This window comes from Melanaphis sacchari, unplaced genomic scaffold (genome assembly GCF_002803265.2).
Source record: "Melanaphis sacchari strain LSU unplaced genomic scaffold, SCAv2.0 Contig62_pilon_pilon, whole genome shotgun sequence".
In the NCBI taxonomy this organism is placed as follows: Eukaryota; Metazoa; Arthropoda; class Insecta; order Hemiptera; family Aphididae; genus Melanaphis; species Melanaphis sacchari.
In genome coordinates, this window is record NW_020271445.1 from 418,647 (window position 1) to 432,218 (window position 13,572).

General features: G+C 27.6%; 1 protein-coding gene across 1 annotated transcript in view; it reads left to right on the forward strand.

Moving 5' to 3' along the window:
• The window catches only part of LOC112600265 (dynein heavy chain 3, axonemal-like), a 29,551-nt gene extending 19,034 nt beyond the window's left edge, over positions 1-10,517 (forward strand). Inside the window, exons 33-48 of the mRNA XM_025347450.1 lie at positions 1,043-1,279; positions 1,340-1,531; positions 1,611-1,772; positions 1,852-1,988; positions 3,189-3,363; positions 3,435-3,641; positions 3,711-3,918; positions 3,980-4,230; positions 4,310-4,467; positions 6,245-6,404; positions 6,470-6,658; positions 7,601-7,809; positions 7,870-8,086; positions 8,683-8,721; positions 9,076-9,189; positions 10,042-10,517. Of these exons, the coding sequence (XP_025203235.1) occupies positions 1,043-1,279; positions 1,340-1,531; positions 1,611-1,772; positions 1,852-1,988; positions 3,189-3,363; positions 3,435-3,641; positions 3,711-3,918; positions 3,980-4,230; positions 4,310-4,467; positions 6,245-6,404; positions 6,470-6,658; positions 7,601-7,809; positions 7,870-8,086; positions 8,683-8,721; positions 9,076-9,189; positions 10,042-10,224 (2,838 nt within the window). The 3' untranslated portion in view covers positions 10,225-10,517. The remainder of the gene's footprint in view (positions 1-1,042; positions 1,280-1,339; positions 1,532-1,610; positions 1,773-1,851; positions 1,989-3,188; positions 3,364-3,434; positions 3,642-3,710; positions 3,919-3,979; positions 4,231-4,309; positions 4,468-6,244; positions 6,405-6,469; positions 6,659-7,600; positions 7,810-7,869; positions 8,087-8,682; positions 8,722-9,075; positions 9,190-10,041) is intronic.
• The last annotated feature ends 3,055 nt before the right edge of the window (positions 10,518-13,572 follow it).

Consider the following 13,572-nt stretch of genomic DNA (forward strand, 5'->3'; position numbering starts at 1 on the left):
GGCGAATTTTGAGTTCAGACTACTGTTGAATAGAGAAAATAAGTCTATAAAATGCAAGAACGCCACATTCAATATATTTACACATAGAGATGTGTCAGTATTGAATTATTTAAATGTTAGTTAATTTTCACGAAGAGAGCCATATTCACTTTATGGCAGTATACTTATTTTATTTATCCAAATTATCACTCGAAGTCAAAATTCAAGACCGCCTTATTCGACTTGCGGCGTTCTGCAGCAATGTTACGTGCAACTGAACGAAGCACACCGTCATGAATTTTGAGTTGTGGCAGTCTTGTTCTAGCAGTGCGATATTATTAATTAGTGTGATAGTAGATTCACAGACTGTAGTATAAATATGTAATAACATGATCTAATTACATATTTTTAAAATGTTATTGGGTATTGTAAAATATAATAATTAATAATATACGTAAAATATTGAATTACCAATGAATAATTATTTGGACGACAATAAAATAACTAAGATCAGTATTCTACATTTAAATTCCAATTACATCTAAATTTGAATTCGTAATTCGTATATAAAAATATTGTATTTATTTTTAATACTTACAAGAGTACTTAAAAGAAATCTTATAGTTCATTTTTAAGCTATACTGTTATAGCTATATGAATTGAAAATCTTATAATTTTTTAATTATAAAATAATTTACATATTTACATGTTTTTGACGAAAATTGTCAAAATTATATTTTATTACTTGAAACGTTCATATAAAAATATTGTAGATTTACAAAAATTATCGTTTAATTCCTGTCACAACAAATTTTTAAACGTTTAGAACGAACAAAATTTTTTTTATTAACGTTTTTATGAAAATCAAAATCTCTACATTCAAAATATGAAATACATTCAAATAATGAATTTTTCTTATTTTTTAAATAAATAAAATTAATTTTAAAACTCTAAAATAGATACACAAATATTAGAATTCAGACATATTTTGATTTTGATAATGTGATAAAACCTAACTATTTATTATTAATGATAAAAAAAAAAATATACTTTTATAATTCAGGTTACATTACTTAATTTTATGATCACGAAACAAGGACTACAAGATCAATTGCTAGGCATTGTTGTTGCTAAAGAACGACCTCAGTTAGAAGAAAAGAAAAATGAATTAATTGTTGAGAGTGCTAATAATAATAAGCTACTTAAAGAAATTGAAGATAAGATATTGTACGTTCTCTCTTCATCTGAGGGAAATATTTTGGAGGATGAATCAGCAATAAAAGTTTTATCTTCATCAAAAGTACTTTAAATTACTTTATTCGTTAAAAGTCTAAATAATGATGACTAACTATTTTTACAGTCACTATCAGCTGATATTGAATTGAAACAAGAAATTGCTATTGTAACTGAAAAAGAAATTGATGTAGCTCGTGATGTTTATATTCCTGTGTCTAGTCACTCTTCAGTTTTATTTTTTTGTATCACTGATCTAAACAACATCGATCCAATGTACCAATATTCATTATCTTGGTTTATAAACTTATATTATCAGGTAAATCACTATTATTTACAATACTTATACATAAATTATGATAAATAATAAATGATTATTGTTACTATTTTGTGAGCAGTCAATCGTACAAAGTGAAAAATCGAACGATATTAACGAAAGAATAAATATTTTGAATGATTATTTCACTTATAACATTTACCGAAACGTATGTAGATCTTTGTTTCAAAAAGATAAATTGATTTTTTCATTTATTTTAACAGTTGGAATTTTGCGGTCTAAGGTAATATGCTTAATACTATAATTAAATGTATATCAATACATCAATATGTATTTTCGTTCTTAATAATATTATGTCACAGGGTCTAATAGACGAAGAATTATTTACATTATTCCTTATCAAAGGAGCTGAGATAACTAATAAACACCCCAATCCAGCTTCTAAATGGTTAAGTGATAGATCATGGGACGAAATTGTTCAAGCATCCAAATTACCAAGGTAAAAAAATAAAAAGTGATTAAAATATATTTCATAGCTAAATAATTAGTCTTAAACGTTAAAAATGTTTATACTAAAAACTACTTAAGTTGATTGAGATATGATTATAAAAATTGAATGAAAAATTAACATATAATATATGTATACAAAATCACATTAATATTTTTAATTTTTGATTTAAACTTTAAAAAAAAATGTAACTGTATATTTTGTTTAATAATTATGTTACTATTGTAAATTTCAAGTTATGCCTATCATCCAGAAATACATCAATTTAAAAACATATCAAAATCATTTCAAATTAATACTAATGTGTTAATGAATAGTATACATATGCCCAAAAACTATAACAAAATAAAAAAAACACCAAAACATTGATTATTTAAATAAAAGAATTAAAAATTCAGAGATTTTCAAAATGGGTCGTACAATAAAAAGTTTGGGAACCTTTGATCTATAACATATAATTTATTAATTTCAAGAATACAACTTGGTTGTCTAAAATTATACTCCTGAATGCAAATAGGCTATGATCTTTTTTGAACTCTTTTAACGGGACGCAACTCACCTAGGTACTAATAAACTTGGACGGTTAAATATATAAATTTGAATACTTCAACAAAATCGTATTTAAATATAAAGTATATTTCCTAATTAGTAATTTTTAATGAGGCACTTTCAAATAATTACCAATTAAGTTAGACGTTTTCTTCTCATTATTAATATCAACGATAGCAACTAAGAGCTTATTATGTAATATTAAATATTTTAATTTATAAGATATTCAATGTTGTTATTATATATATATATTATATATTAATATTAATGTTGTTTAAATATGTTACTGTGTATTAAAATATTATATATTACTATACATTCATTATTCAATTATATGTACTATATTATTAAACTGAAAATAAATGTAAGTTACAACTATAATATGTAAAATAGGTACATCATTAATTAATAAAAAATAAAATACTATTATACTCATTTTTAATTAAAAAGTGCCTTTATCAGTAAATTTAAATAAATACTGATGAAGTTTAAAACGAAATAAGTTTTAATTTTAATTTGTTATTTATGTGTTTATTTAAAACCAAATTATTAAAAAAAAAAAAAAAATAATATAATTGAATCATATCTAATATTTTTATGCTAAAATTAAAATAATGAGATTTCATTATGTATAAATTTTAGATTACATCAATTCTACAAATCAATTATTAATTCAAATGATGAGTGGAGCATATGGTATGATTCAAATAATCCACAAGATACACCTATTCCAGAGCCTTTTGAAAATATCGATGGTCTTGAAAAACTTATAATTATAAAATGTATTCGTTTCGATAAAGTAATTCCAGCTATTCAGGTATATATTTTATTTTATTTATTAATGAACTCCTCTATCATTTAGTTTAATTAACATCTTAAAATATTTAGCAATATATTGTTAGTAATATGGGACAGAAATACGTCGAACCACCATCGTTTGATTTAGCGGACTCATATAATAACTCAACCTGTTGTAGTCCATTGATTTTTATATTATCAACTGGAATGGATCCAATGTCGAGCTTAATAAAATTTTCTGAAGACAAAAAAATTAGTCCGACTGATTTAATAACTATATCACTTGGTCAAGGACAAGTAACATAAATGATAATTTAAATTTTTTTTCAGTTATTTTTTAATAATTAGAACATAACTTATGTTTAGGGTCAAATAGCTGCTAACATGATAAAATCAGGAGTAGAAACAGGTAAATGGGTTGTGTTACAAAACTGTCATTTGGCTGTTAACTGGATGAAAGAACTTGATCGCATTTGTGATGAAGAAATTATACCCAGTCGTACACATCAATCATTTCGTCTTTGGCTCACAAGTTATCCATCTGTTGATTTCCCAGTGTCTATACTACAAAATGGTAAATTAAACCTCAATGATTAAAATCGTTTATTTTTGTAATAAATTGAATTAAAAATCAGGAATTAAAATGATTAATGAAGCTCCGAAAGGTCTCTGTGCAAATTTATTACGCTCATACACAACTAACCCTATTAATGATCCAGATTTCTATCTCAGTTGTAAGAACCATTTGGGTTTGAAAAGACTAATATTTTCACTATGTTTTTTCCATGGGATTATTCAAGAACGTCAAAAGTTTGGATCACTTGGTTGGAATATTCCATATGAATTTAATGACTCGGATTTTCAAATCAGCGTGATGCAGCTAACTGTATTATTAAAATGATTACTTACCTATACTAACCTATATTATTATGCTTAGTAAAAATAATAATAAAAAATTTATTTAGATGTTTTTAAACGATTATGATGAAATTCCATACGAAGCATTATTATATTTAATTGGTGAATGTAATTATGGTGGTAGAGTGACTGACGATAAAGATAGACGTTTATTGGCATCTCTACTGTCAATTTTTTTCAATCCAAATGTTACTAATAACGATCAGTAAGTAAATATAATTTAATATAACTTTTTATATTTATTTTCTTAATTTTTGGATTATATTCTTCATTATACTTTTTATTTAATTAATCAACAACCATATTAATAAAGTTAAAGAAATCTAATGCATTTATACATATACATTATACATATAGGAGAATGTGGAAAATGCGAATACAATTTTATTTTTCTAGTTAGTTTATAAAAGTGATAACATTTTTTACCACTTGAAAGCAATATTTAGACGAATAGAAATTTAATATTAAATTTGAATTATAAATACATTATACATTTATTACCTGTAAAATATGTTTAATTGGTCCACACTACTTATAATTATTATTAGTGTTTACTACATGTATCCGAGATTATTATCAGTTGGTGAGTACTGAGTTGCGTCTCGCCAAGAAAGGTTTAAAAAAAAATCATAGCTTATTTAAGTCTAGAAGTATTTTTTAAGCAACCTATAGTTGCGTTACAGTTTTTAATAACATAAATTAAGTATTATAGACTATAAGAAAACTAAATTTATTAATTACATATTATTCCACTATACTTCCACAGTTGATTGTATTACATTACATTATCACATCATATTTAAATTTGAAATAAATAAAATTAGGTATATAAAATAAAAAGAGTAAGTAGTTAAAAAATATATTTTATAAGTTCAAAAATATTAAATATATAAGTACGAAAACTATTAATTACTCAATTAAATTAATAATGTCGGCTGAAATTTAAAAAAAAAAAGTTTTTTAAATGGCAATCGGTCAAAAATTTCAGAGAAGAAAAGCTTATTTAAAAAAAAGTTGGACAATAAGTCCGAATTTAGTTTTTATAATCGAACAGAAAGTCCAAAAATAGAAAATATTTTATTACATTTTCATTTATAATTATTTAATTTATCATTAATTTTAATTAATTTTAATAGGTACTTAGATACATGTATTTAAAAATATTAACATAACATTTTCTTAGACAATGACCTAAGCAGTTTAAGAATTCTTCAATTGCCAATTGTCAACTCATTGTTAGACATTTTAGTATATACTCGTAAATATTATAATTTTATATTTATTACTGGCCCGTGCTTTTTTCAGGTCTCATGTCATATATAGCTATTTTTACCTTATCTACTCCTACTCCCTCTTAAAATTTAATAATCAGTTTCCAAATTGTTGGATGACTATGCCGATTAAATGCGCAAACTTATTGTTCCAACTTTCACAAATATTATTTGTACGATGCCTATAGTGTAATGTAGTTTCGTGTATATTATTCATCTCCTAGCGTTGTAATTAAATTATTCCAGATTTTGAGCGAAGCGATGAGTATATTAATTTTACAATGATGTATTTTTTTTGTTTTTTAAGTATTTGGTAAAATGCTATAATTTTTTCTTTGAGAGTGGTTTTAGATAGAAAATTGAATCTAGTTTGTTTATAAAAATTTAAAAATTAGAAATTCCTAGTAATATTTTTATTATCAGGAAAAAACCAATAAAAAATTAATGAAAAACGAGAATTTTTACGCAAATTCAATATTATTATAAAATAATTGTTTTATAACCATTTTTACCAAAATAGAGACAGTCTTTGCTTAAAATCGTTTCTCATTATATAAATGGGTTATCATTGAGTTCAAATTTAACAAAATCTATAAATCAATAACGAGTTCCACTTAACATTTAATGTACAACAGAGCAGTACCTGTGCTAGACTATCTTTCAAAAAATGTATTTATTAATCTTTAATATTATACATGTATTATGTACTAGATATACATTTTCTGAAAGTGGGCTGTTTCATATACCCAAAGACACTTCCCTTAATGGATGTTTAGAATATATCAAATCTTTACCCGTGAATCCACAACCGGAAGTATTCGGATTGCACCAAAATGCTGATATAACAAAAAATAATTATGAAACTAATTTGGTATGTAAATTTTTTTTTTTTTTTTTGTATCATTTTTAATTTTTATAATTATAAAATTTGTATAGTTCTTGTATGGTACCATTTTAACTCAATCACAAATCACTACGGGAGAGGGCGATAAAGATGCGGATACAAAAACGGTAGAACTAGCTTGTGACATTGAGAAAAATATACCAGATTTATTTGATATTACTGAAGCAACAAAAAAATATCCAACAAAGTATGAACAATCGATGAATACTGTTCTACGACAGGTATTAAATTGGTTTATTTTAAAAATAGATGCTAGTATTCCATTATACTCGTATTATAATATATAATTATTAATACTGTGTTATATTCAATATTGTTATATATTTTACAATGTAGGTACCTATCTCCTAAACTATTTGAATTAAATTATTTAAAAACTATTATAGCATTTAAAATACTTTTTAAATTAAAATATTTTAAATCTTACTTCATATACCTATCTAAATTTGTATTTTAAATTCAAATAGGTAGGTACATAATTTTTATTTAAATACTTTGTAGCTTTTGTTTAGTTTATTAATATTAATTTTTTCTACTCACAAATTAAATTAATGAAATACTATCATTTTATATTTGATAAAATAAGTATAACCTCCTAAAATAAAATCGATAGGCTAATGTTATTGATTATTCTTGTTGAAATATAACATAATATTACATTGTGGCGTGAATAAAAAACTAAAAAACAGTGTTAAAGCCTTAAAGGTTATCATATAAACGAGTTTTATACTTTAATGTACTTTACGTATATTATGTCAGGTATCTACTACCGTCTATGTTATATATGCTAATGAATAAATAAAAAAATTGTAAATGAAACTATTATACACGGGCGTACGATATTCTACGAATTTATAAAAAGATACATTTTGTTAAATTTTTCTGAAAATATTTTATACAACTTGTTGTTTGGTAGATTTATGCTATTTCATTGGTTTTATAATCTAAATGAATTACTATCTCCAATGTTCAAGTTTAAACATTAAATAAATTAATAGGAAATAATAATATTACGAAGAAAAATAATTTGTTTTAAATACTTACAAAGTATTTATATTTGTTTTTATTACAAGATGAATAGGTACCTACATGATATTTTATATAATGATTCTTTATAATTGGGCACTTGAAATTTGATGATACATTTACCATATTATACATAGGAATTAATACGTTTCAATAAATTATTGTCAGTAATAAAAAATTCGTTGATGGAAATACAAAATGCTATTAAAGGTATAGTTGTCATGTCTTCTGATTTAGAAGAACTACACACAAGTCTAGTCATTGGACGAGTACCGGTAAACTGGATTAATTACTCATACCCATCCTTGAAACCATTAGGTGGTTATGTAGCAGATTTATTGGAAAGGTAAATTTTATTAATTTTATTTTTGAATAGTTAAATAAATTTACAAATATGATTATATAGACTAAAATTCTTACAAGACTGGCTAGATAATGGCATGCCAGAAGTATTTTGGCTTTCTGGTTTTTATTTTACACAATCTTTCTTATCGGGTGTACTACAAAATTTTTCACGTAAAAATAAAATATCTATAGATAAACTTGGATTTGAATTTGATGTAACTATATATGAACCGAAAATTGAATTGATGAACAATCCCGAATGGAGTGTCTATTACCGGGTAAGAATACTATTATTTCGAAGTATAATGCAACTCGAATAGTCGTATGTTTGATAGATGTTCATATATTTTTGATTCATATTTTTATAATTTAATTGTTGTTTGTACAAAACAAACATATGTTTAAATATATATAAATGTATTTAAAAATTTTTTATTATCTAACATAACATCTTTATAGTAACAGTAAAATATCATACATTGTTTTACAAATTAATTAGTAAATATTGTAGCATTATCTGTATGTATTATATTAATAATATAAATATAAATCATATTTTCTTTGATACATTATATTATATTCAATACATCTACCTGTTTATTATTATTATTGTTACTAAAACCTTTATAGATGACAATAAAATACAATAGTCTTGATTTATGTAAGATATATATACATACGAGTATAATAAACAGCTTATTATTATTTTTTGTATTTGTCAACTACGACAAGCGTATGGAGTATAATATTAATATATAATGGTAGATTAACTTAATCTGGAGGAGTATTAAATTATAATGATATTATTAGTTTCAGTTTATTTATAACAACCTGTTATATTTTTCACGCTTTCGTTAATATTTTCTAAATAAAGGAAAAATTGGATATTGAAGAATTCAGCGTTTTTGTAAAGGTAAACACACACACATCGTATACTTAACTTACTATTAATAAATAATTTTATAAAAAAATTGTTTGAAAATGTAAAAAATAAATTCACACATTGGAGATCTTCTATTTTACTATATCATATACCTATTATTTTCCATGATCTCAGCTATATACCTATTTATACATAGAGTATTGTGTGCCTAAAACATTTTGCCAAAAAGAAAAACTAACTTTGATTAAAATTAATAATTATAGTTAATATTTAGAATTACTAATTAAAACAATTGTAATATTAAACTTTATACTTTTAAAATTTTTGAAAAATTGTATTACTGCATCAACAGCTATGATATTTAATTTATACTTATATTTACAGGGATTATTTTTAGAAGGAGCTAGATGGGATCGAGAATTACAAATATTAAATGAGTCTTATCCAAAAATTATTTTCGATACTCTTCCAATAATTTGTTTCAAACCAGGAATTAAAGTACAGTATACTCTTTAATACATATATATATATATATATATATATATATATATATACTTTAAATTACTAAATATGGAAAACTTTTGAATTGGTTTTCAGATGCTAAATTGATTCCCAAATGATCTACAGTTAACAAACTAATTGGTTTTGATGAACTTTTGTTTTAATAATATAATAATTAATAAATATGTTAAAAATTACCTTTTCAATAATTTAGTTGGAACATTATTATTTATTATATTATTAAATTTAACCAACAACAGTTTTCTACAAATTTTACACAGATTTAAGCATATCTAATATACTTGAATATGATTTATAAGTTTCTTTTGTCAATTTATTTACAAGTATCACTGTATAATCAAAAACTTTATTATATATATTGATATATTTTTCAATGCTTATAATGATAGTTTTAAGTTTAACTCAGTATCAAATAAGTCGAGCTTAATTAAAATAAATAATAATAAAAACAAAATCAATAAGATTTAGAGCACACAATTCTTATGAATTTGAAATTAGAAATTTTAGACTTTAGTCATTCAATTTTTCTTATATTTTGTTCACCAATGAACTTTTCTTATTCAGGTGTCTTTCTTGAATTAAATATCATGCTTTTTTATAAAAATTATTTTCATATTGGATTTATTTTTAAATATTTGGGTTGGTGGAAGACAAAACTGAATTTAGTTTTCTATCAAATGATTCAAATTATACGTATACTTTTGTATATGGGAACCAATTCGTACACTTTATTTTAATTAAGAAACCAATTCTGTATTTTCCTTACCGTAACGTATCTAACAGAAAAAATGCTACAAATAACTATACATTATTATCATTTTTGTTTAGTCACAATTTGAGAAGAAATCGTGTTATGACGCTCCAATCTACAAGACAAGTGCTCGCCGAGGTGTTCTTTCTACCACTGGTCATTCGACTAATTTCGTGATGTTTATGAACTTCTCAATTGATCGACCGAAAGATCATTGGATTAAACGAGGCGCCGCTTGTTTATGTCAATTAGACAATTAAAAAAAAGAACCGAAGTTTCAGATTTCCGATACAGCTATGGAATTGTTACAAACTCGTTTATTATGATATTCCCAAAACCAATAATTCAATAGAAGAATAGCATAATTAGTTTAATTCAACATTAAATGCACTCTATTCTTCGATGTAGAAGTTTATCAACGTGCGATTAAAAAAAAATTAATCGTTTAAAAATGCATCAATTTTTGGCTGGAATAAAACCGAGACAAACATTTTAAAAATATAAAGACACAGCGTCTAAAATCAAAGTAGCCTGTAATGATTTTGAAAACCACGACATAAATGATTTTTTAAAAGGCATCGCTCAAAATTTATAATAATATTTTAATACAATAAATGTATTAATATAATGTCTAGATTTTTAATTAAAATTTTATGATTTATTTTCTTATTTTTATTATTTTTGAAGACAAAACTGTTTTTATCTAAATCAATTGTCCCGCGCCCAAGTGTCATACTATCAGTAGTATCATCTTTCCGTGTGTTGCGGGGTCGACCAGTTCTTCCAGGTTGCCCCGGAGACACTCAGCCCCTTTATGTAACCGCGGGGTTGTATCTTCCGGGCAGTAGTCCCGGATGACTCCGGGGGTCCTACCCGGGGCGCCGCCTCACCTCGGGCGCCATAATGAGTGACCGCCGCGGCCAAAGCCCGACGGATTATCGCCTGAGTCAAACCCCTTCTACTAAGGCGGTACTCCCACAACCACCACGAGTCCTTCCTCAAGTGTGCCTTTCCCGGTGCGGGCGAGCGCGAGTCCTCGGTGAGTCCACGTGGTCGTGCGCCTCGGGTCCAGCACCCTCGGAGCGTCGAGGCGCTATTAGCAAGCCGACTCGACGGGGCTTACTCCGAGTCCCGTGGTACAAGGTTTGAACCCGGCGTTCAGGCCCTCGCAACTGCCTTGTCCGCAAGCAGGTCGATCGGGGCACCGCTGTGTGTACCGCGACGACCCCTTTATAGCGCGTACGGTTTTGTTCTTTATCGACAGATTGCCGTTTCTGCCGGTGCCTCTCTCGTATCAAGCCCCGAGCCGGCTGAATACGTGCACGTGCTTCGCCCGACGGGTGGTCTGGCCCCTCTAGTTCGAGCTCTCGGTCTAGGCAAGAATTTGTTCATAGGGAGTGAGGGCACCCAATTCGCCCCGCGAGATTTTCCGTCCGTCCCGTCTCCGAGGAGGTCGGGCATTCAGTCCGTCCCACCGGGTATCCCGTCCCTCGCTCCCGGCTAGGCGGGTCTTAGTACGGAGGGCGTTCAACGATCCTGTGGGGGCGCCGTCTTAGGGCCCTTTTGATCCGGCTATCGGGTCCCGCTTCGCCTGCCACTATCCGGTACTTCGCAGGCTTTCGCCCCGCCGCCATCGGTGACAGCGACGATCGTTCCGGCTAGGCCCACTCGGACGATTTGTGCCCGCGTGGATAGGGGAGACTGTCCCCATGTCTCTGGCAGTGCGCCCTCTAGCCACACGCCCGACCACTGTGGTTTTAAAATTAGGGGTCCGGGTCGTGCCCGCGGGATCGCCCTACATCTTTACGTTCTAGGACTTCCCGGGAGAAGTTTTTGAACGCAAGGAACATGGCCTCCGTGGAGGTCATGGTATCGCAGTCGCACGGCCAGTCCACACCTTCCGCTTGCGCTGCGGCTGTGAGCTTGTTTCTTTCCTGGCTATATGCTGGGCAATCGTATAGCACATGCTCCGCGGTTTCCTCTGGAAGACCGCATCGGTAACGTGCCTCGCCTCGGAGGTTGAAACGACAGAGCGACGAATTGAAATTCCCGTGTCCGGTCACGAACTGCGAGATGTAATGGTCCGAAACGAACCACGGCCTCTCGAGCCTGCACCGGACGTCCGGGAACCAAATCGCCGTCCGCCTACCTTTGTCACTGGCGACCCATCTCTACTATCAGTAGTATCAGTAGATACGTATTTAACAACTAATGCATGTGAATCATTTCATGCGCTTTTTAATTCAAGTTTTGATTCAACTCGCCCCAATATATATTCTGTCATTACAAAATTAAAAGAAAATTATATTAAAATCAACAGCCTAAATACTCCATTTCAATTTAAAAATTTAAAAAGTAAAAAAAAAAAAAAGAATTTTTAGAAATAATATTTAAGAATTCTAAAAATAAAGAAATACCAATTATTACTTATTATACAACAATTATACATTTTTACAACGAATTTCATACTGTGAATAATTATATGAAAATAAAACAAAATAATTTTTTGGAGAATAATGAGAATCTCCTCCTCGTGCTGTCCTCTACAAGTAATGCTAAATGCTAATTGCTTCTAATCAGACCGAAATTACACGTCAATCATTTTCACCAGAAAAAAACCGGGCTGAGTTTACAATTTCAGAATCAAAAATACGTATATTATTATTATTATCTACATTTGGCATTAATGAGTAAACAACTAGGTATATTATTTTCATAAAAATAATGAATAGGCAGTGATGTTTTGTTAAAAATATATTTTTGAGTACGTTGTATAATTTAACATTAATCCTTATTTTACATTCAGTTATATGATAATATTTTAAACCAATAAACCTTATCAATTTATTTAAAGAATTTGCTCGAAATAATTATTTAATATATCCCTTATTATACAAATTTAGTTTTAGATCATACTGAATTCTAAAAAAAAAAAACATAAAAATTAAAGGTAACATATCTTCAATAAACAATGAGTATATAGGTAAAATAATTGTAGATTTATGGTTAATAAGCTATGTACCAGCTAAACCCAATTTTCACAATATTAAAGATGCCGTTTGCTGCAAAATCTTTGAAAATTGCCAAGTTATTTCTATACTTAGGCTATATTAATTGAAATATCTACGTTATAGTAGGTAGTAGATACCTACTTACTAATCGTGAAAATTTACTTATATTATACTAGAAAAAGTCAGTTCAATTTGTGTTTTTCGACAAAATAATGTGTCAAATGACAAATAGTGATTGTTTAATACCTGAGCATTAATGATAGATATTTGATATTGATAATAATTATAATTTTAAACCAGCAAAACCTAAGACCTTCATTCCTGATATGAATATTATTGTAATGTAATTTATATTATAGAAGAAATATAAATAGATACTGAAAAAATGTTATCGTGTTTTTTTTATATGCACAAATAATGTAAAAAATATATAAGGGAAAAATTTATCACATGTACATTCTTTGCGTACATATACATTTAATTCAAAAAAACAATATTTCCTAATTATTCAATAAAATGTGTTACATATTTAATATTGATAATAATGCCTAGAAAATTGTTTAAAACTTCTATTTTTGAAAAGTCATTAAGTGTTTA